Genomic DNA, 25,312 nt, shown 5'->3' on the forward strand with positions numbered 1-25,312 from the left:
GTGACATTTACACCAAACAGCAAACCTAATCAAGCTCTAAACTTGTGAACTCCCATTTATCTTGATTCCAGCCGTGTAAACAAGCAACTTCATCTTCATTTGTGTCAGTGCAACTGGTTTACAGGAACAAATGATTCTTTAAGAGGTATTTAACCTGGCCTGTGACCCACCCTTCACTGTGGCCCCCCCACCCTGCACCACCGCCCACTCAACCCCCAATGTCTTTGGAGTCACCACAAATACAAAAAAGCCTTAACAGCTTTTGGCAGTCTCTGGGTCCAGTCAGTAGAGGAGCATCAAGCACAGACTTTGCACGCCGCTGGAAGGATCTATTACACTGAAAAAAAATTAGGAGAAGGCACAGTGTGACCAGACTGCTGCCTGAAAGGGAACAGAGCTGAGAGCACTGAAGACTGTGAGCAGGTAGGTGGCCCTTAGAAAACAGAGGCTGGATGAGAAAATGTTCACAGCGGAGAGGAGAAATGGAATACAGTCAACCCGTTTTGAGAGCAGGTGCAAATAGGTGCAGTGGAAAAAAAAAACAAAACAGTTAATTGTACGCGCAGGTGATTGATGAGGACATGCTTCTATTTTCATCTACAAAGAGCTGAACATGCTGCGCTTTGAGGGCTATAAAGGGGCTTACAGTGAAACAGAATGTGTTGTGCTATCTAATTTCAGTCGTATGTAACCATACTAATGATGCAGATATATGTTAAAGATGGTACAGGATTTACTTACACAGAAGACACGCACATTTGGTGTCGGAGCATGAAATCACTTTACTGGGGCACGCAGGCTTCTCAGTTTGAATTTCACGGTTTTAAATCTGGGAAGCTGGATCATCGCAGTGAGGTCAGAGCTGTGAGGTTCGTGAGTGATGACTAACTTTAGATGGTGGTATCAAATCGATATGTAGCCTCAGCTGCATGACGGGTGTGGGCTGCATTTTGGCAGAAAATAGGATTTCTTCTACATGAAAGGACTGCAGTTGGTAGTGTTCTCTCCGTAGCTGTTCTTTCTGTACTCGTGTCACACATTGTTTTTCCGTAAAAGGCAGTTATATCTTCAATGCCGTTACGCTTTGTAGACATGTGAGGACACAATTAACTTAACAGATAAGACGAGAAAGCGAAGGAGAAAAAAAAAACAAAAAACATGCTGATCAAAATATGCTGCCACACACACACACAACGTGCACACGCTTCTTACAGGTCTTGGACAACATGTCTACATCAACTTGTCAGCCAACTGAACAAATTAGCGAATCCACTGGGACGTGGATTTTGAAGAAATAAAACCATTGGCGCTCATTTGACACCGAGAGGCCTTGTCATCAGGCCCAGCTCTGTGCAAGCTGCACAGCTGAAGCCAGCCTCTGTCTCTCACTCAGCCGCAGTCACTGACGTGTGGAGAAATGCAGTGAGGGACATTTGAGAATCTCCCAGATGCCATTACAAGAGTACATGGTCAGTGGTGCAGTCATCTGTGGTGGGTGGCTGAGAAGCGCCGGGACATGTCACGTACTACTGACACATAATGAGGCATAATGTGCTTGTCTGCTGGGCGGGCATCTCTTTTTAACAAACTTCAAATACCTCCACTGGCATCTACTGAAGACTGTTGCTGTATTTCATGTCATTGATACGAGAAGCGGTCCACTTGAAGTAATGTCAAGGGATGAGATGTTGTACACACGCAAAGATGAAATTAGAGTCAAACATCACGGGGTTTGACCATGCGTGGACGACACAGGCGTTACACAATAGATCGCTGATTATTCTGCGGATGTCAGTGTTGAATCAAGTGGAATTAGTTATGAGACAAACTGTCAAAAACACTATAGAAGCAAATAACTGCCACGCAAATCTTTTTAATTAGGATACAGCATCATGTTAGGAAAACAAGCTCATCTGTCATATTCAAATAAATATTGTTTTCTCCTGTATGTGTTTAGAACACGACGGAGTGACATATTTAAACTTGAAAAAGAAACACTTCAGATGGCCTGTCTCTTATTTTAAGCTTGGTGACTTGTAACATTGCCTGCAGCGACAGTCAGGGTGTCTACATGCTGGTTATATGAAATTATGTTATGAGGCACAGCTCTTATGTTTTAAATCAAGAGATGTGTTTACTGGGCTGCAGCCTGCAGCAACAATCTTTCAAAATCTCCGGGATAGCCACCAGGAAAGATGCTCAGGATCTATTGACATGCTGTCTACAATGTCTCCTCCCCAACAAGTCAGAAACTCATTGAATCAGAGGGGAGTCAGGCCAAAAACATTAGACTATAAATGCAATGAGCTAAAATGGCCAAACTATTCAGTGGGAGGGAGCAGGAGTGGGTTTCCTTTAATGCGACAGGACTGCTGCCAAGATGTCTCCCGTTGCAGGCTGTTTTGCTTTTACCATATGTGTTGTGTAGCTCATTTTCAAGTCCCGCCAAGAGCCAAGATCACTACTGTTTCTGCTGCTGCTGCCTGGAACCTATCTGAACATGTGCAGGAGCAAGTGTACAACCAAAAATAAAACACTTACTTTCCAATACAGCAGGTTTTATTTTCAGCGGGATGTCAGGACAGACAGTAAATATTTAACATTTACAGGGAAATATTTAAGATTCAGTATTTAGTTCAAAAAGAGAAGTCAGACAATAAACATTTGGGCTTTTAGGTAATTTTCTATTTGTTTAAAGCTGAAAACCTATTTTCTCCAACAGCTTCTTATGATGAGCAATGGGTCTTATGTGACCAAGGATTGGAAGGTTATTATCTTTTATCATAGTTCTTCAGTGTTATTCACTCCATAAATTCCAATAAACAGTGGGTGTTTTGGCTTATTTAGTCATGAAAATTAAAAGATAAAAAAGTTAGAGAGAAATAGGAAAGGTTTGAAGTTTTGCATTCCCAATGCGGCTGTAGCACTTGCAAAATGTGAAAGTCTGACCACATCAAGATTGCAATCATGATGCAAATTAACTGGACTTTTCATGCAGAGTGACCTGTTTGTGACGCCACTAAACAGCAATCGAAATGCCCGTAAATATAAAGAAAATCGTAATCATAGGTAGTTTACGGTATTGAGCCTAAAAAAACAGTATTGGCGTATCATCCAAGTAAACACACAAGACACAGTTTTGTTCACACCGAGCTGTAAGCAGAAGTCACACAGGACTCACCTTTTCATGTCAACAATGTTTTTCTGCATCTCTGATGTTCAGCTGCAAAGTCATAATGATAATAACATTATTTGCCACACCTACTTTACATCCCCGTCCAATGAGAAGGTTACGACCTCTTAACTTGAGAGTCATTAGGTCAAATTTTACAAGAATAAAAAATAGGAACGGCATGAAGTGATGCTTGTGACCTTTCGTAACAGAGCAGATATATGACTCACGTAAAAGGTTAAACAAGTCACACGAGTTAGCTGTGAGCCTCGTAAGTGTCACATTACAACTCGTGTTTTTATATAAAAACTATTTCTGGTATCTTGAATGAAAAATCAACCAAATAATGGTGGCGGTGAACAGTTTCCCTCCCAGACTCAACACTTCACTTGTGCTCCTATAATTAAATAGTCACTTTTTCATAATCCAGTGAAGGGATTACTGCAGGTTTTTCGATGATGGCATTTCATCTCGATCATCTTTTCTTAAAATTGGGCCCTTAAATGAACTAATATCCATCTGGACTGTGAGACCGCGGCATTAGTAATGAGTAGTTATTTTAAAACTAAGCCTAACTCTTCACCCAGTTTATTTAAGGCTTCTGCGAGTTCCTTGCCCAATTAACACATGCCTCTGAAGGATTCCTTAGACAGGTATTCATCCTAAGTTAAGGTCAAGCCTTACTGTAAACGACATAGGTTGCTGCCTCTTGCTGACAGGTTAGAGTAACTGCAGTGTGCTATAGAAAATCCTGTCTGGGCAGTTTAGAGCAACTGTTTTCTTCAAAGAGACAGACACCTCAAGTTCTGAGAAGCCTGTCAGTCAATTTGCTTTTTGAGCCATGCATGTATGCAATGCTAAGGATTTCCTCCTGTATTATCTTCTGTCTTGCTGCAGAGTCTTCTGAACCAGCTGAGCTCTAAAGGACGCCAAGATGTGGAAGAAGTCAAAGGTGACCGATCAAACTGCCGCTGGGCAGACGGGTAAGTGCAGGGCGGTGGACGCCTTCTCTGGTTAGGTCAGTCAAAGGGGTTTGCATTGCAGCTGTCTCCTCTTCTAATCGGAAGAATGATGAGAAACCGGATCTATTTGACCTACAACACAAATCCTCATGCAAACTCATGATTTCTATTCAAGAAAATAAAAAAAAACCTGCAAGACAAGAAAAACGTCTGGGAAGCCTTCAACGTCATCAGTTTACAGTGTATACACATGAAGAATACCAACTATATCTGAACAATGCTGTATTAAGTTGAGGCCTGATCATCGCCGCCAAGAAAACAAAGATGAGCACCACCAGTGGGTGCAGTCCGAACTATGGTTCAAACTCCGCTCTATACAGTTTGTTGTCCACGGTGTCAAGAAAAAGCAAGATCACAGAAAGTAACATCATTTTGTCAACAAGGACAAAGATGTGACGATGAAGATGCCGGTCAAACAAATGACCACAGATGCGAAAAAAGCTGTAATCACTGAATGAGGGCATGCTGTGAAATAAATAGTGCTGGACAAACAAACTCTGAGTACACCTGAAGAAGAAAAATACTAAGAGAAGAATACAGCTGCTGGTAAATTGGATGAGCGAGAAAGTCATCATGGAGGAACAACGCAACACTGCCAGAACTGAAGAGAAAATTGGAGGTGAAATGGTTTCCATGTTTGACAGAAGACACAATGAAGCTTTATTTTAAGTTAATTTCCAACAAATCCCACAAAGTATTTGCACATAATTTCTCTCAAGCACTGTGCAAGTTTCATCCTGAGATGTCAGCTGTGAGAAAATGCCTGAACGAGCTTTCAAGTTAAGTCTAATCAGCAGTTGCACAGCTCAACAATTCACACGCTGCTTTAACAACACATTGCTAACATACTGTATCATATTTTGTCTCTGACTAACCATTATCTGTCGTTGCTGTTGTTGTGTCCCTGAATATTCTGTTCTGCCCAAGTTGTGTCTGCTTTTGTGCTGCCCATTCCTGGGTGATACACTGTATATTGTGGTGTTTTATGTTTCTTGTTTCCATAATCCTGTCGAAGTTCCAACCTGCCATGGTACTTTTGTCAGGATTAATATTTACCTGTCCTGTTCCCTCTCCTGCTGTCACGTTGCGTGTTAAGTCGACGGTTCTGAGGGAGTTCACCAGGACGACAAAGGTATGCGAGCAGAAAACAAATGGAATCACACAAACGATTCACCTTCTGTTACGTGCATGACTCCATGTTGGGTGAGTTGCATGTATGATTGTGGTCTTCATCACCCCTTTGAAAGGCATCATCTGCAATGGATGATTCAACTTTCAGTGTCACAACAGATGCACTTCATTGTGACATTCTCAACAGTCGTCATATGAATACTAGCTCAAGGCTGTTGCTACAAGGCACCGCCATTGATTTCCATGTGTCCACAGTATCTTGTAATTTAAAGGAAAAATGCCACTTTTTAAACATTAAGTATGTCCACATGCTGGTTAGTCCTGTACAGTATGTTGGCACAGTTCAGTCTCAATAAGTGAACCTGCTCTACAGGGACGTCCCCGGGGAGTGGCATGATCTCTCCTAAAAACTAGCAAATCTGAATGACTCCTCAAAGGTACCACATTGTGTAAAGTGAGATTTCTATGATAAACACTATGAATGTCTCAAAAACTCAATTCACATTGAAATGCACACAGCCCATTTCCAGCACCAGTGCTTTCAAGGAGCTGTCAGGACTTTGGATGATGTCACAACTATACAGTCAATGGGCCCAGCACGGCCACGGTTGCAAAAACACATTCGTACGAAGAGAAAAGAGTAGGGCCTCTAAAGAACATCATCACCGTTCCCAAACACACTGAACATCTTACAGTTCTAGTTCTGTTATATATTGTAAGGAGGAGTATTTGGTTACGGTTAGGCAACATAAAGGTTTGGTCATGGTTAGGACAGAGAAATACTTGGTTAGGTCGACAACAAAATAGCATGGTTTGCCCTGAAATCACTACGTACAATCCATCACAAACGTACCTTACGCTATGTCGTGTACGTGACTTTCACATTCACCATGTTGGCAAGTGGAAAGAACTCACTGTTGATTTTTGGTTTCACAACTATGAAACCTCCATCCTTCAATAATTGGTAACAGAGAGAGCCACAATCAAACATGACTGCAGTTTGAGGTGTCCTGCCAACAGTTTAACATACATCTCTTCTATAATGACTTATGAGATAAATGCCATTTTGGAGACAGGACAAATTTAGCAGCATTGAGGGGCACCAGTGAATCCAGGTCTTAATAGTAGAAACAAGGTGGTAGAAACAATCAGTCCTGGTAGAGCTGTCCAATCAGAGCCTACTGAAGCAGGCCTTATAGAGACAGGCAGTTAAACAGACTGCTCAGTAAAAGGGTGAATAATGTTGCAGTAATGAGCGGTATGAGAACAATTTTGTTTCTTACCTTAAGGCATGAAAACATTCTATATTTGACAGCGAAAATATCAGCATGAACATAAAAGTATGGCAAAATATGCAACCTTTAATAAAAGACTGACTTGCAAATTTGGGTTATTATTGATGAACTGCAAACAGAGTGAGTTTGGTATAAATAGAAACACTATAATTGGCTTTTTAACAGGTTTTTATACAACACCGACTCAAACTGAGCAAACCTTTAACGTTAGTCTTACTGTATTCCCTTGTGATTTCCGGCCTTTCCGTGCTTGACCTGGGCGCATTATCCTCGGCTTCACTGTGACGACCAGCACTGTCGCAGAGACAAAATGCATTTTCTGTGATCCGAGCAGTTCAAAGCAGGTCTAAGAGCACCATGTGCTGTCAGGTTGATGCACATCATTGAGGTCTCGAGGTAATCAGCCGGGATGACACCCCTGAGCTCTGGAAGCTCTTAAGCCTCACACCAGCTCTTGCTATCGTTTGATTTCTTGTATTTCTGTGACAATTACTCTGAAACAAGCACATAATACTCAGGGGTATCAACTCATAGCACTTGTCTTTCCCTTGTAGCATGACCATGAAGTAAAATAAGGAAGTTATGAATGCAAGCCCACCAGTTATTAATTCATATCTGCAAAAAGAAAATGTTGCTGTTCATTTCAAGAGCGATGAACTGTGACTAATGTAGTCAAATTTAGACCAATGACAGAATCTAATTGCCTTTGGACGTGAGGAAATGAAAAAAGTTCAACATTAGTTATAAATTGGACAGCTGAGCGGCAAAGATCCTAAAAAAGCCAACGATGGCTGAAGCTGCACTGATGAGAAATCACACAACAACAGTGAGGAGAGGAGCATGTTCTGAAGGGCTTTCTGAATGCACTCTTTATCATTCATTCATTCAATTTATTTGGAAAGGGAAGCAAGGTGGACTGACAAAGCCCCTTTCATACACAAAGGAATTTCAAAATGCTTTGTAAGCCATAAAAAAAACATGAAATAAGAAATAAACACACATTTAGAAAAGCTAAAAGAAATAAAAAAGATAAAAGCACAGAGCAATAAGTAGACGAAAGTGCAGCACTCAAGTACAGAGTGTAAATACTTACAGATGAGAAAACTTCAATATCTTCTGTATATTTTTTCCGACTCTGTGTCGCTTTGTGGTCAACACTGCGCATCCAGTAAGGACACAAAATACATATGATTTCATTACAGACCAATCTAACTTAAGTGCTGAATAAAACATTCAAATTTCATGATTTAATGAATGAATAATAACAAGAGAAAGGTGCAGTGAACACGTCATGAAAAAAAAGACACGTTCTGTTTTCAGGCTTGATGAACTACAAAAACCAAGTCATTGGTTTTAGAGTAACACCTATTCTGGTTCATGTTCATGGACCTCAGCTTCAATGGGAGTCCATCAAACACGATGCTCTTTGGATCATTTGGATCGATGACTTCAAACAAATGTAAAGCAGTCTTCCACAGCAATTTAGTCAAATGGCACAAGCAGTCCTCGATGCGACTGCATTAGAGACATGATTAGAACAGCAGCAGGCTGTCAGACAAGGACCTGGTGAAGAAACCTTCAACATGTTTTTGATTGCAACTGATTCTTCTGAAAGCCATGAAAGAAACTTTCAAAACAACATATCAAGTGTTTGTTAATATTAGATACACATAAATATAAAAATGGATTAAAAAAAAAAGCTGTACATTTTCACTGAAATTATCAAATGTGTAAGTCATATTAAATATTCTTAATGAATCCTTATCCTTATGAATCTCTCTCTTCCTAATTAAAACTATTATATTCCATCCAATACTTTGTGCCAACTGACCCATGAAATCAATGCCTGGCTTAAACGCACAGCTTTAATTTCTGCAGGATATTAATAGGCTGATCGATATTTCCATGCAAACACTGCTTCTAATGATGTCCACGTCATCATCGTGGTTCCACAGCGTGAACCTTCTGCTTGTTAACAGAAGCAAACCTCATGCAGTGTTATCAGCGCTCTGCCACACACAGTACACAGTGTGTGCGGCAACTACCGCAAGCAATTCACCTCCAATGCGCTTCAGACTGCGACATGCTGGGGCATCCTGCTCGTTTCTCCTGACTTAAGCTATAACTCCATAGTTTATATTCTGCCTATTACAGGTCTTTCATGGCAAGAGAAAATAATTAAAGACCAGGGATCCCTGGACCTGCTGAACCCCTGTGATCAGCATTCAGTGATGCCCCCCTCGAGGTTGCCGTGGGTTAGTTCATATTGGTACTCTCAGGGTTGCTGGGACCTCTGCAAGGCACTTAAACTTGCACTAACGTCTCATTCTAAAAACAAGAGCTTTAAATAGCTCAAAAAGTGAGCTAAGATTAATTCATTTGTACTCTGTGGACCAGTCAAAACTAGAGAGTCAAGTGCTTTGTTTTCCCCACACAAATTATTTCCCCTGTTGTGAGTGCTCACAATTTAGACTGAACTGTGCCAGAAAAAAAAAAAAAAAAGAAAAAGTATTTGCAAAAACAAACATAGGGGGCTTTATTATTTACAGATATCAACCTAGTACAGCACATAACACATCTACTGCCGTAGCCATGAATATGGGTTGGCATATTATATCATTTTTCTTCAGAAACAAAATTCATGTAACTCTTTATCTGAACTAAACAGCTCTACACACGACAAGCTGCATACACACAAGGAGGGAGAAACCTTGTATTAAAGTTCTTCAAGTAAGACATTTTTTAATTTAAAGTTGAATAATAATTGTCAAATATTCCGATGAATATCCACCTCCATTTTCAAAATGACAAAACCACTAATGTTAACAGCAAGGATACTTAATTTCATACAATATGGACTATCATCTTATTAAGCCTGCTACTGATATTAATAAATGCACTTGGGGGTGAATGTTCATATCAAGTTTAAACACTCATTACTAATATGGAGGCCCATAATGTGGGACAGTCCAAAGCACAATGTGACAGAACACTTGCAAACATTTTCTTTAACAAAGTTAGTTTAAATAATTATGTTGTAAAACACTGGCAAGTTGTCTTGCTGCATAAATTAGACAGTCAGGTTCCTTACGGAAAGGTCTCTAGATTTCTGACCCTACTGCTGGTCTTATATTATGTACTGCTCATTATGACAATGCTTAAGGTAATGACAGCTCCATGTTGTGAGGGTGTAGTGTCAGAGCAAAGATAACACACAGGAGATGTAGAGTAGGTGGGGATGTAAATGTTGTTCTGGCATAAAGAGAAAAAGAGTTTTCTCAAAATATGAGAACAAATGCAACAAGCCTTTGGCAGGGTCACATTTAAGGCAGCAGAGAGAGTCTCACTAATTTGGCTCCAAACTTGTGCACATGCTCCTTCTTTCACCATTTACATGTCACTCAAGTCACTTGCAGTTATTTAGTCTCAGCAACAGAAGAATTGTGGCATTTAATCCAAAAACACGTTGATTGCTTTGGAAAAACACTTGACATGGATGCTTGAACGTGAAGTTTACACTGACAAGTGTTCACTGGGTTTGTCTGGTCGTCACATCTAAATACATTTCTTGAGCATTTCTTGTCAATATACTGAAGAGGTTTACAGAGATGGCTCTTTTAAATACTTAATAAATATTTTCAACTCTCACCAACATATCAATAATAATATATTTAACCTGTCCCCTCTATAGGCTCAGCCTGTCTAACTTTTAATTTATTTTATTTTATATGATCAGGCATTAAGAAGAAGTCGAAGGTGCCCGGTGTCATGATAACACAGTTTAAGGAGGAACTTCCAGAGGGAATGACAACTCCAGATTTCACCCGCAAACCCATCGCTCTGACTATTCAAGAGGGTAAGTCTCTGGGTCTCTGAAAGGACTCAAGTCCATCACAAATGTTAGTAACAACCTGTATTTTTCAGGAGGGGTGAGGAGCCAATCCTGTCATATCTTATTTAAGAATCATCAACATTATTCACAAACTCCCAAATAAGTCAGAGGCAAAGGGACTTGACTTGTGATGTGTGGTGAAGACTCATTTCATCCTCCCATCTTTTAAAACTGTGTGCATTTATATTATAAGAAGCAATAATAATAATGTGTTATGAAGTAACACAAATTATGTAACATGTTTAAGAGCATTTTACCATATATGGGTTAACAGAACAACCCAAAGAAACAATTTGTTCAATTATTTGCATGTGGCTAAATATTGAAGAAAATGGCATATTATATCTGTAGCATAGCCATCTTTACTAAACATATAGCAATGCATATTTTGTCACTATTAAGGAAATCTTCATTTCATTCCATTCCAGGTAAATTAGCAGTCTTTAAAGCAAAAATTACCGGTAACCCAACACCCACTGTAACATGGGGCAGAGCAAATGGAGAAATTCATTATCATCCTGACGTGTGCCTGCAAAAGTATGATGAGGCAACCCAAGAACATACCATTGAGGTACGTTTTTAAATGTGCAACAAGATGTTTGTTAGGTTCAATATTCTCTTTCTGTCTCGTCACACTGCTGTGCTTATGCACAACTAAGGTATAGGAACAAAAACTCTTGGTTAGGGTTAGGAAACCATCATGGTTTGGTTTAAAATACCTGTTTTGGCAGAGAGATCATTAATAGAAAATAAAAAAGTCACATGGCAGGGGATGGTGTAGCTGCTCTCAACAACAGGAATGCCACTAAGCATGTGTTTGCATTTCAATAGTTTCCTAAAGTCTCCCCAGAGGACGCTGACACCTATAAGTGTTTTGCAACAAATGAACATGGAAGAGCTGTTTGCACTGTCGTCTTGAACGTCATTGAGGGTAAGATCCTTTATTATTCTTTCAAATACTGTGTCTCTCAAGCGTGAATTACGCTGAATACCCTCTCAAAAGTTGTTTTGAATTGTGACGAACGGGTTATGAATATTGAAGTGATTGTTTGTTTACAGTCGGATTCTCCAAAACCAGGGAAATGCAAAAGACACAGACAGAAGGTGAGCGTTCAAACACATTTACACCCCTTAAGTTTTACCTAAAGGTTGGATGCTTATTTTACATAAACTGAAGTCGAGCAGTTTGTTTTTCTGGCTGTCATATAAAGGTTTAACATTTTAAGGCCAAACGCATCACAAAAAGAGGCTGATATACAGCGTCCTTGTCCCTGAAAAATCACAAACACTTCTGGGGACTTGGGCAACCAGCTGTTTACAAAGATAAATAGAGGCTGATGGTTTCCATCTACGCTGTCAATACTTGGCATGATGCAGCCACTCAGATTCTCTGTGCCCAGCCCATATATTTTCATATTAACGTGACATATTTTTTCATTAATTGAAATTACTTTGAAAAATCTCCCTGTCATGATGCATCTGTCACATCAGGGCAGTGCCACTGTGCACTGACACTCGACACATTGATGTTTGTCTTTGAAATTGACTGAAAAATGTGAACATCAGCAACCAGGCTCATGTATAAACCCAACAAAAGGTGCTCAGTGGTTTGTGATGGATCGCCTTTATTTTGTCATAGTTATCTTTGCCCAATAACATGAAATGGTCTTTTGGACAGAGATTAGAAAGCTGAGGTTGTAATGCTAGGTTTCTCTGGCCTGAGCACTGTTAGGGAGATAGCTTGATGTTATGTTTGATCATTCAGATAATGAGCATGGGGGTCAGAATCTTATTTGGGAAGACAGACATACTCTTCTGGGATGGCAATTAGTTTGGATTGGACACGCTGTCAGCCATACAGCTGAAACTGGTTTTGATTTATTGTAAAGAAAACTATTTCTATGGAGTGTTAGTAGCTGTCAATAAAGTTAAATGTAACCAGGTCTTTTCGAATACAAGTGTAAAGGACAAAGCATGACATATACAGTCAGTGACGGATGTTTCTTGTTATGGTTCCTCAGACGTGGCGGACTTCAGGAAAAAACTCAAAAAACGGTGCGTGAAATATTTTATATTAGCTGTTTGGCTTCGAAACTAGACTGTTTCTAAGTGTTTGTGTGTGGGACATGACATTTCTCTCTCTACAGTAATCCTGATGGAACGCGTGAGGAAAAGCCAATGGACTCAGAGGAGAAGGTCTGGGAAATTCTCCTCAGTGCAGACAAGAAAGACTATGAGCGCATCTGTGCCGAATATGGACTCACGGACTTCCGCGGCATGCTGAAGAGACTCAGTGAAATGAAGAAAGAAAGGGAGGAGGAGATCGCAGCGGTATTTGGCCTTTTTAGTTCATCTTTCATTCAACCACAAGCGCATTCCAGCAAAAATGTTTCAGCGTCTGTTTACGTCTCGTTATTTCATTGTCTCCTTCATGCGGTCTGTCTTATACTGTGTAAGCAGAATTGTTAAATGTGTTTTACACAAATGTGTTTTCTCTTTATTACTACTGTAGTTTGTTACACACATCAGCACACTGAAACACATTGAGGTGAAGGATGATGACTGTGCAACAATTGAGTTGGACATGGAACTCAAGGATCCTTCTAGCAAAATCTTCCTGTACAAGGTAAGGAACAAACTTACTCTGAGGAGCTTACTCTGGAATGATTTTGCTGCATTTCATCTGGTTAGCTAACATGTCCAAATGCTGCAGGATGGTGTCATGGTTCCATTCACCCAAGAGGGCGCCGACGAGATGAAACATAATTTGAAACAGGTTGGCAAGAAATATGTCTTCACAATTAAGAAGCTGGGTACAGAAGATGCTGGACTCTACTCCGTGGATGTTGGGGGCATCAACGTTTTCTCCACAGATTTTAAAGGTACAATCATGTGAAATGAGACTGAGTTTGAGCAAATTCCTTTACTTTCCAAAGACTACTAAGGTATTGTTGCTCACCATACACTTTTTTCTTTCTTTTTAAAATTGGATTTAGAACTGTCATTAGTGGTTTAGAAATTGGATGGGATGCACTGATTTGTTCTTGTCTGCCTGTGACCACACAGTACCTGAGGTTGACTTTGCTGTCAAAATAAAAGAGGTGAAGGCCGAGGAACGAGAGGACGCCCTGTTTCAGTGTGTACTGACTGCACCTATGAGTGAGATTAAATGGTATGGCAAAAGTGCTCTACTGACACATGGTGAGAAATATGAAATCATCGTATCTGAAGATAAGCTTATTCACAAGTTGATTGTTCGGGACTGTCGGCCTTTGGATGGTGGTATCTATGCTGCTGTGGCAGGAATCAAATCCTGTAATGCCTTCCTTGTAGTTGAAGGTAAGAAAATGTTTCTACATTTCTGTCTTTGGGGATTCTCAGGATACAACCCCAGTTACATGAATTAATATGGAATATCTTGCAGATACTTTTTGCTGACACCAAACACTTTTTCACAATTCTGAATTTAACATTGAACTAAAAATTAAAAACCCATGTGACATGTTGTCCTTTATAGCTGATAAAGACCCAGCCAACAAGGGCAAGAAGGCAGCTCGCAAAACCACTATGGCCGGCGGTGGTGATGACGCAGATCTGGCAAAAATAGCTAAGGAACAGCAGGAGAAATATCAGAAAGAAATGGAAGAAAAACTAGAAAAGGCCAAGCAGGCTCAAGCAGAGAAAGAAGCGGCCGAAGCAGCTGCCAAAGCAGAGGCTGAGAAGGCAGCAGCTGAAGCCAAAGCTGCAGCTAAGGCAAAAAGGGCAGCAGCTGCCAAGAAGAAGAAAGAAGCTAGGGCAGCTGGTGCTGCTGGTGCCGCTGGTGCTGCTGGTGCAGCTGGTGCCAGTGGTGCAGCTGGTGCAGCGGGTGCTGGTGGTGCAGCAGGTGCTGGTGGTGCCGGTGATGCCGGTGGTGCCGGTGGTGCAGCGGGTGCCGGTGGTGCAGCGGGTGCTGGTGGTGCAGCTGGTGCTGGTGGTGCAGCTGGTGCCGGTGGTGCAGCGGGTGCCGATGGTGCAGCGGGTGCTGGTGGTGCAGCTGGTGCCGGTGGTGCTGGAGTCGGAGATGAAGATTTTGAGGATGAAGATGAATATGACTCATTTGAAGATTCTGATGAAGAATTTGAGGGAGAAGGAGGCGGAGAAGGAGGTGGAGGAAGAGGTGGAAAAGGAGGTAGAAGAGGAGGTGGAGAAGGAGGAGAAGGAGAAGAAGGAGAAGAAGGAGAAGGAGAAGAAGGAGGAGAAGGAGGAGAAGGAGGCGGAAAGGGAGGGAAACGCAGGAGACGTAAGAAAGAAGGTCCACTTGTTCCAGATACAGTAGTAGGTAAGAAATCTTTCATTAATGAAATGCATGTTGAGAGATTTAGTGACAACAGATTGCCCTCAAAATTATTATCCATAAATGTTTGTCAGGATGCAATAACATTTTGTTTAAAGAAACATCTAACTGTGTGATTATTATATGAGACGATATGGTATATTTTATAATAATACCAGAAGAGATGTGTATTTTGATGTTTTTCTGTGTTTTGATGTCCGTCTTCTCTTTTCTGTCTACATTTTACAATTCCTTAGCTGTTTATCATGTTGTTTGTCTTTTTTTCATTTCAGATTAATTATAAAAGTCTATTAATCTATTAATCTTTAACAAAAATGTCTTTTTCAATACTGTCAATACTTTTATAAGATAATTTTTTAACCATATTTATCATATAAGTATGTAGAAAGACTGCTGCACAGTACATAACATTTGTATCAGATCATCGTTAGGTCAGCATGAATATAATGGATATTATATTATTAGCAGATTTAGATAGTCATCACATTCTGTATTAAGCTGGTATCTATTATCACTAATAGGAGATAATTATGATGAGGAATCCACAAATCAACAAGGTGGAAAAACTGGGAAAAAAGGAAAACGTCACAGAAAGAAAGTTGAGGAGGTTCAAGAAGCTGTTGTTGGTAAGAGATGTCAGAGGTAGCATGTTGGAGGCAGTCTACTGACTATTAAAGTCATTTGGGATTAAAATGACTTGGACATTTCCTACACAACTGTAGGAAATTCTCAATACCTTCTGACGTAGATGCAGCTAAATTAACAATACGTGTACTAGAGGAGTTCAACCACTGACACTTCACAAAGTTCTACACTGCTCCATCAGGCCGCTCATACAATTAGCTTGAAGTTAAATGTGGCCCGGGCGAATGGAAAAAAAAACAAAAACAAAAAAAAACATGCAGTATTTAATGAAGATCTTGTGAAGTCTCTGTGAAAGAACGGCCGTACTTGTGATATCTTAGACTGTAGAGTTTAGAGTCTACAGGTTTAAAGCCTACATTATAAAGTAGAGAATGGTTCAGTTTCAATGTGTGCTGGGAAATTTAATTTCTCACATGGATTTCAGTCCATTGAAAACTGTAGGCTTTAAGTATTAACTATCTGCTAGAATTGGCAGATAATTAATTATTTAACAAACACTGATTAATAAAAAAAACAAAACATAGTATAGTGTGTGTCTAGATGTTTGTTTGTATTCGTGCCTCTTCTTGGAAGCAGAAAGCAAAGCAGCATGTATATGCTATGCTAATTCTGCATTCTCTTGCATCTTATCATTTCCTTAAATATAGATGTGTTCTATATTTGTGTTTTGGCCTAATATGTGTGCCTTCGTGTTTCTCGTCATCTTTCTGTTGTTATAACACCTTGTGCAACTTGTGTACAAGTTTGTTATGAGGGTTGAAGAAAATGGAAAAGAAAATTACCAACAGTGGCCTGATGTTTAAAACTGTGTACACACTAAAACAGAAATGAGCATATGCAATATTTTCTTCGTAATGAAGCAGTACGTACGTCTGATTCTATACACACTACACATACTTCATTTTCACTTCCACTTTTATTGATACATGTACAGTATATGGATGTAGAAGTGCCCTTAAGCATCCATTTGTATGTCAATACTTATAATGCTCCACCATTCATTAGACCAGGAAAAGCAGAAAATGAAAACGGAACGCAATTTTACCAGGTGTTTCATCAGTGAAGTCCTCCAACTGCTGCCATCACACACAGCTGTGGATATGTGTAGCTCTATTAGCACTAATGCATCACAAGGGCTTGTAAACCATCACTGCTGTATAATCTCATTCATTATTAGTAATCGTCAGAAAGATGATCAATGATTAATTCACAGGATTCATTTTGAAACTGACTTTACAAAGTGCTTTTCTATATAGGATCAAACGAAAAAATCAGTGAATGACAGGGAAGTAATGGCTCTGATGTAACTAAAAGTGCATAAGTGCTTCTCTGTAAATTGAAAATAAAATTGATCAGTGAAGCTAGCGAACAACTGAAACAAACAATCATTTCCTCTATGGTTTAATCTCTCACCTTATATTTTATGTCCACCTGTAAAACCTACGTACACCCTGTCTGAAGTATGTGTGAGGTACGCACATCATCATTGCAATTTCAAGTCAAGTCAGATTTATTTATTGAGTTAATTGACAGTGACCGCCCCCATGAGCAAGAACTTCTGAACCTCACAGTGGATTTTGAGTCATTTTGTGTAGGAAAAGGAGTACACATGTTTTTTTGTGATGTACACCCTGTTTAAACATCTGGCAATGGATGCATTCAAGTTGAGAACGTAAAAGGTGCCATTTTGACACATGTTGAGGTATTTTTTTTTAAATTGAAGTATCAGTAATTTTGCCACTTGTTGTGGTAAAATCCTTAATAAAACATAGCTGATACCATGCATCCAATTAACAATCCAGAGGGCCTTTGGATTATTTCACAATGGCACCTTTAATGCAACCCATCTTGAATTGCAAGTAGGATATCATCTTTTCCCCCACCCTCTTCTACACTGAGTCAATGTTTGTCATTTCTGTCATTGCTGCTGATCTTTTGTTTATGCTCCATGCTGATTTAATTGTTATTGTTACTGTTTTCATTGATGTTATTCATAAGGCATATCCAAGAGCAAATGAGAAACATTGGAATGATGGTAATTACGATGATATCCCCTAAACTGAAAACCAAAAAAAAACAGAAGCGAGTGGTGCCAGTGGTGATAATGGCAACGGGCCAACTGCACGCAGTGATGAAGCTGCTGAAAGTGGTGAGGGTGCAGACAGTGGTGAGCCAGCCACATCTGGCAGGCGTTCAGGTCGTGCACGAAAAGGCCCATTGATCGTGGAGACAGTTAGTGGTAAGATTACTGGTGCTGCTTTAATTGCTGCATGGGAAGCACAATCACTGCACAAAGTCATTTGATGAGCAGATGACTTTCCCAGTGATTTGAGGGTTGACATAAAAAGTGTGTGACCACTAAGCCGAATGCTTCATTTGATCTCTAATTGGTTAAAAATCCTTTTAGAGTGATGAGAGAGTTTAGCAAGAGTGGATTTAACCTTGAGAGTGCTTTGAATAAGTGATAATCAAATCTGATGCACTAATGTTTTCTGTCTATACTACAAGATATAATCATTTCTTCAGTTACCATGATTACTATTGAATTGTATTAATCAAACAATATTTTGGTCTTTACACATGTTTTGTAGACATTAGATTAAAACTGGCTGTATAATTTTTGACATACAGATTCTTTATCAGCAGCCAATGTACTGTGTTTGTAGACAACGTGAATGTGTGTGTGTGTGTGTGTGTGTGTGTGTGTGTGTGTGTGTAAGTCATGCACCTATGCTCTCTGTTAACAATCATGCTTGCTTTGTTAAATGTTAATTCAGGATGAGTCAGTGCTATGAGGTCAATCAAATAAGCAAACTGATCCTCTTCTTGATACAACATCTTGCAACACTTGTGTTGAGACACATTCTTCCATAATTTCAAGACAGAAGACAACCGAAGCGAAGACTTTCCAAGATGACCATGCCATCAATCGATGTCTACACAAGACTGAATTCACATCAAACAAACAAAAGGCTTTTTTCCTCTCACGGACCGAGGAAGTGTCAGTCTTGAGGGAGTTATTTTATGTTTTGAGAATGTGTATTTCTTCCAAGACCGAGTCAACAGAAGCAAATTAAAGCTTCGATTCTGATGTTCTTTTGAGCACTGCCAAGTCAACTCTGCGTCTTTCAACCAGAAGAAGGCCACTCCAAAAACAAGACAAGCAGAAGGTCTACCAAAAAGACACGCTCAAGTTTAAAAAAGTGCTAAATGCACTGTTCATACATCCAAATATGAATCTCTTTAAATATGAATCTCTTTAAATATCATATATATATATATATATATATATATATATATATATATATATATATATATATATATATATATATATATATTTTTTATTATTTTTTTTTAACATAAAATAAGTCTGTAAACATGTCTTTTATAACCAAGTGGCATTATTATATAAATGATATCATCAGAAAGGCACAAAGAAAATTTGTGAGGTTGGAAAAGTGAGGTAAGTCTGTACAAATCCAGACATGGATGTCTGACATCATTGTAATTGTAGATCAACAATTACAGAAACTTAACAACAACTTAACAACAACTTGTATGCAGATTTCAGCTGTTGGCTAAGTGCATTCACTAATGTAGTGGTTGAAAAATCCTTAGATCCTGGTGTTCACTTTCACGCTGGGCTTTCTGACTGCAAAGTCATAATTGGAGAACCAGCAGAGCTGGAGTGTAAACTGAGCAATGAAGAGTGTGAGGGAATCTGGTACAGAGATGGAAATGAGGTAAGCAACGGGGATAATGTGGGCATTAGGTGGCATATAGGATGTGATATTATTGCAGTAAGATAGTCAAATTGGAATAGGTGATTATTATATATGTATATATATTAGAGCTGCAGATACTACTGTAATTATATTTGTGACAGTAATTCACTTGTGTTTTTCCAGATTAAATCTTCAGAGGGTATCACCATTTCAAAAGAGGGAAGCTTCCACAAGCTGAAAATTCACAAAGTCACTGAGGAATTTGCTGGAACATATAAATTTGAAGCAGATGGACGGAAGACAGAGGCCTCAATTGTTGTTGAGGGTAAGAACATTTTCTTTACAGAAATGAATTCTCTGCATCAAGGGGTTGCCTCATTCATGAGAGCACCGCATATTGTATACAGTATGACTATGCTAAGGTTAATCTAAATTGCATGCATGGAAACTAGATAGCAGGACTTTGCTTAAAATATCTGTCTTTTTTACTAATCATTGTAGATCCACCCAGATTTGATACTGAGGAATTGGAGGCATTTAAAACCCCTGTAACTGTGAAAAAAGGACAAAAAGCTTCCTTCAGACTACCGTTTATTGGACGGGACCCTATCAAAATTCAGTGGTACCTTGATGGCGAGGAGCTTGCAGATGAAGGAAATATCAAGTTAGAGCATGGAGAGGGTTACACCCGTCTACTTCTAAACAAGCTGCAGCGCAAAGACAGTGGCGAAATCAAGATAAAACTCAAAAATGAGTTCGGCACTACTGAGGCTGTCAGCCAGCTTGTTGTACTGGGTATGTATACAGTTTTTTTTTTTTTTACAGTATGTTTTATGTACTTAAAAAGTAAGTAGCCTACAAAAGGTGGCGTGTTCAGCGGAGGCTAATACTCCACATACTACTTTGCATCTGGCAGATAAACCCACTCCTCCAATGGGACCTCTGGAGATTGTTGAAGCCTCCTCCTCTGTAATTGAATTCAAGTGGAAACCCCCAAAAGACAGCGGTGGCTGCAAGATAGCCAACTATATCCTTGAAAGAAATCAAGTTGGCCGCAACACTTGGAAAAAGGTGGGACCAATTGGTCCTGATGCCAAATTCAGGGACACTGATGTAGACCACGGGAGGAGGTACTGTTATCGCATCAGAGTGGACACTGAGATGGGCACCAGTGAGCTGATGGAAACAGAGGACATTCAAGCTGGTACCAAAGGTAAACTCCATCCAATGACATGAAACCGTGTTGTCTTTTTAGTAATGTCATACCAGTCATAGAGAAAATTCTAAGACTACACCAAATAACACTTTTGTACAAACTAAACTCTTAGTAGATTTGTGATATGCCAGTTTCCTTTGGCATATCTGGAACTCAATGTTTTTGAGGTTATCCCAGATGCTTAACTTTTTCAACATCTTGTTGGCACCGAAGCTTGTAAGCCTGGCTGTCGCACAGTCATGTGTCACAGTCCCAGGTTCAGTGCAGTGCTGGTGACTACAGAGCGGAGTTGGGACACACACAACTATCAAGTTTTATTGTGGATTTTTGATGTAATGCATAAAAAAGAAAAAAAAAACACACTGACATTCAATACAGTTGAATACTGATTTGAGTCTCAATTCCCATGGCGATGGTTGAAGCTTCAAAGCTTTCGGGTCAGCCTAAAACATGCTGCTATTCAATGGAATAGTTGTGACATTTAAAATTACTCCCAGGAATTAATACAATCCACAGATGTTTGCATCAAGTTGATGATCAGGCAAAATTGCACCTTTGACCATTAATATAACATTGTCATAGTGCTAACCTGAGATATGAATGGTTCAAAACCAGTATGGAGGTTGCTCTTGTAGCTTTTTAGTTGTTTTGCACTATACAATTTTATTCATGCCTCCTAAGCCAGAGAATATACTGCTCCACAAAAGACAAGATTTTCAGAGAGTTGTAAGACAGGAGTATCTCCATTATCAAGTCAATGCAATTAACTATATCATAAAATTGCACAGATGAATTTCCATATGCCACATTTTGCCCTTGATTCTGGACAAACCTTTGTAATCATGATCAGTTCTCCCACAGTACAAAAAACCTTTTAGACTCAGAAATTATTCATAGATCCCAATCTTTTTTGTACACAGCATACCCTGGTCCCCCATCAGCACCAAAGGTCGTCAGTGCCTTCAAGGACTGCATCAACCTCTCTTGGTCACCTCCAGCCAACACTGGAGGAACCAACATTCTGGGATACAACCTTGAGAAACGCAAGAAGGGCAGCAACCTCTGGGGTCAGGTCAACCCACCTGACCAGATGATCACAGGTTACTCTATTATTCAAAGATCATTCATGTTTGATTATGTTATGAGAGCCTGTTTCAACAAGGCAAAGGTTTAATGAATGCTGCAATTTCTGTTTATCACATTTTGCCTACACAGCTAAGGGATTTGGTGTTAAAGATGTGGTTGAGGGCATGGAGTACGAATTCCGTGTGTCAGCAATCAACAACTCTGGAGCGGGTGAATTCAGTACACCATCTGAGTTCGTGTTTGCAAGAGACCCTAAAAGTAGGTGATCATTGTTATCACTCATTACACTCAATACTTCACAGAGACTACAAATTGCAGCACTGAATATGAATCATGTGTTACAGAGCCCCCTGGTAAAGTCAAAGACTTAAAAGTGACAGATTCCACCTACACAACTCTGTCCCTGTCTTGGACCAAGCCCAAGGACGTTGAGGGGGTTGAGGATGAAGCCAAGGGATATTTTGTGGAGATCCGACCTGCAGAAAGCACAGAATGGGATCGCTGCAATTTAAATCTTATCACCATGACTTCCTATACAGTGAAAGGCTTGAAGTCACTGGCCATGTACTGGGTGAGAGTCATTTCTATGAATGACGGAGGAGAGGGAGAGCCACAGGAGCTGGATAATTACATCCTCGCTATGCCCCCTCCTGGTGAGAAAAACACTTCAAAGTTACATATGTCAAATAGTTCCATTTATATAATGCTACAGGGAATCCTCTTTTAAATCAAATCAAAATCAAATCAAATGTGAAAGACTAAATTTAGTAAACCTGAAGAGACTCATAGAAACTCAACTCGGAGTTACCGTGATTGAGATCAATGAAGCCTGGTTTAAATGCACTCATGAACTCAGTTTCTGGGTAGAAACAACTGTATCGAACACTAATTAGCAATCTATTTGGCTTTTTAATCTTATCACTAGTCATGAAAGATGAAAGCCACAACCAATACTTTTTTACTTCAATGTCAGTATTTAAAGTGACTTAAAATATGTTTATCATTACACATCTTCTGGCCACATTATTAGGTACACCTGTAACATTTAATGCAATCCTGTGCAACAGCTCTGTGACATATTACGATATATACGAAATACCTTATTAACCTGAGTTTCACCGTACAAATAGGACAAACAGGTTGGAAAATAATAAAGAAGAGAGAGTCAATATAACTGTACCCTCACAACATGTTCATTGCTAGCAACATTCCATAGCACTTTGTTTCGTTCTCAGGTCAAATGATTAACAATGGACATTCAATCACCATAAGTTACTGTCTGGTTTTCCCTGCCATCAACATTAAAATTAATGACAATTAGTGACCCATTTTTCACCTAATTTCCACCTACCTAGTGAGACCACGATTCACTGATGCCAAAATCAAGAGTTTCATGGTGGTGAGAGCAGGAAATTCTGCACGATTCAACATCAACTTTGAGGTAACTATGGATGTAATTAAGAGGACTTATGACCATAAAAATGCAAATATATTATAGTGATAAATTTAGTCTTCTGACAAATCTGACAAAATATATTTTCCTGTTCTTTGTAGGCCTCTCCTTGGCCTGATATCACCTGGCAGAAGGATGGAGCGCCAGTGTCTAAAAAGGTAACCATCAGCAACACAGAGGGAACATCCCAGCTTCTGATTCCTTCTGCTGAGCGCTCAGATACTGGAATCTACACTATCATTGTCAAGAACATTGTCGGTCAAGAAGCATACAGCATTGAAATTAGAGTCACAGGTGCGTTTGTAAAACACTGTATCAATGATTCACTCCTTATCCATATACTGTCAATTAAAAAAAACAAAAAAATAAACCTTCGTATTTGAACTCCAGATGAGCCAAAGCCACCAGGTCCTGTGGAGGTCGACGAAAATGTGCCTGGCACAGTGACCATCTCATGGACCGCGTCACCAGATGAGAAACGTGACGACAGGCTGCACTACATGGTGACTAAACGTGACTCAAGTAAAAGACAGTGGCACACAATTGCAGATCACATCTTCAACAACAGATTCACAGCCTGCAACATCATGCCAGGCCGAGAATACCAGTTCCGAGTCTACGCAAAGAACGACATGGGCTCCTCAAAACACTCTGAATCACCAAAGTGGCTGATTACTGCCAAAAAAGGTATGGAAATGCAGACACAGGCTTAAGCAAATACAGTATTTACTTACTACCCACATATTACTACACTACTACACTACAGAGCACTAAGGCTACCAGCAGAACTCAGTTGTCTGTGTACTTTCTTTCCTTGTTTATCTTCATTAAACGAGCCAATTTGGTGCATTAAAAAAGAAGAGACTGATGCCATTTGGACAAAGTACAGCATTGTTTTTGTTTGTTTGTTTGTGTGTTCTTTAATGACATTGCATTCTGGGCAATGCAATGGAAGCTCACAACTTGGTTCATGGTTCAATCCAAAATAATGTAGGTACACACCCACCTTTCGGGCCAATACAACAATCTTTTGAGCATCGCCATCAGTCTAAAGCTCAGCCCTCGTTCAGAGCTCACATTATCGCAAATATTTCCTCTCTGCAGAGTGTCCAAACCATCAGGCCGTCACATTAGCAGACGCAGGAACAGGAAAGTAAACATTATTTTTGCTTAACAATTCTAACTCCATGCAATGCATATCTGCTTTCTTCCAGAAAAGTTCACTCTAAACATGCCACAGTCAAAGGTCACAGATCTACAATGTCCCCCCAAGTTCATTGTCCCACTGAAAATGCACACTGCTCCTCAAGGGTATGAATGCTACATGAGCTGTGCTGTAAAAGGGGACCCGACACCACATGTCACATGGCTCCGCAACAACATCAGTCTGAATACCAACACTAACTACTTCATCTCCAACACCTGCGGAGTCTGCTCTCTGCTCATATTGAGGGTCGGAGCTAAAGACACCGGGGAGTACAAGGTTGTTGCTGAAAATGCAATGGGAAGGGCCGAGTGCTCCACCAAACTGACAGTCAGAGGTAAATCTTAACTGGAATGTGCCTACACTTTAAAGACGCTGTAAATGTTCTGCATACTTACTTACTAACAATATTTAAAATCTGAAACAAATAACTGGCTTTCTCTTTTTTTCTTCCAGAATAAACGGACAAACTGAAGATGGTAGAATTGCTCTAAAACACCAACAGAAAACAAGCTGCTGTTGGGAGTCACATAATTTATCTCCAGAGTTAAGCAAACCCCTAGAATGTAGTAATATTTAATATTGCCTGTGATGCCTTCCTTTAAGGTTTTTAACTATTTGAATAAATGGAAACCTGTGGAGGAATTTGCTCATCAAAGTTGAACTCACAATAAGGTCTTAGGCATAAAAGGTTGCTGAAATATAAGCCACACACTTGTTTGTTATTTGCTTGTTTTAAATTATGCAATTTCTATCGAATGGAAGCTTGAAATACTAAGTTGCAATCTCACATATTTGAACTGCAATAACATGCATGTTAAACGGCTAGAATATTTAGACTATATGACACTTTGAGGAAGTTATTTATTGAAGTTATATGTTAAAAATGGAACCGTTTTTCTTTCAGTTAATCTTTAGTTGGAGGTTTCTGTTTAAATATATAGCGATTGTTTGGTTGCAATTGTTTTTTTGTTTTGTTTTTTCCTCAACTGAGGATTTCTAATCTTCCCCTCAATTTAAACAAAAAGAAATACTGACATAAACAATTTAATACAATGTTATAGTCTGTTCTACCTGTGGACATTTATGTGTGGGTTTGGTGTAAATAAATGTTTCATACTGCTATTGTGAATGATTT

At 39.6% G+C, this 25,312-nt stretch overlaps 1 protein-coding gene across 1 annotated transcript; it reads left to right on the forward strand.

Moving 5' to 3' along the window:
- Window positions 1-262: 262 nt before the first annotated feature.
- LOC119021429 (immunoglobulin-like and fibronectin type III domain-containing protein 1) lies at window positions 263-25,299 on the forward strand. The gene is made up of 25 exons (XM_037101719.1): window positions 263-423; window positions 4,070-4,155; window positions 10,357-10,476; window positions 10,941-11,083; window positions 11,344-11,443; window positions 11,572-11,616; window positions 12,534-12,567; window positions 12,660-12,843; window positions 13,025-13,138; window positions 13,226-13,394; window positions 13,579-13,851; window positions 14,030-14,177; window positions 14,787-14,830; window positions 19,091-19,233; window positions 19,399-19,540; window positions 19,717-20,010; window positions 20,132-20,428; window positions 21,352-21,531; window positions 21,647-21,775; window positions 21,862-22,170; window positions 22,873-22,958; window positions 23,072-23,264; window positions 23,361-23,657; window positions 24,185-24,511; window positions 24,631-25,299. The coding sequence occupies exons 2-25, from the start codon at window positions 4,107-4,109 to the stop codon at window positions 24,633-24,635; spliced, it is 3,825 nt and encodes a 1,274-aa protein (XP_036957614.1). The 5' UTR covers window positions 263-423; window positions 4,070-4,106; the 3' UTR covers window positions 24,636-25,299.
- Window positions 25,300-25,312: the final 13 nt, after the last annotated feature.

Source organism: Acanthopagrus latus, chromosome 6 (assembly GCF_904848185.1).
Source record: "Acanthopagrus latus isolate v.2019 chromosome 6, fAcaLat1.1, whole genome shotgun sequence".
Lineage (NCBI taxonomy): Eukaryota > Metazoa > Chordata > Actinopteri > Spariformes > Sparidae > Acanthopagrus > Acanthopagrus latus.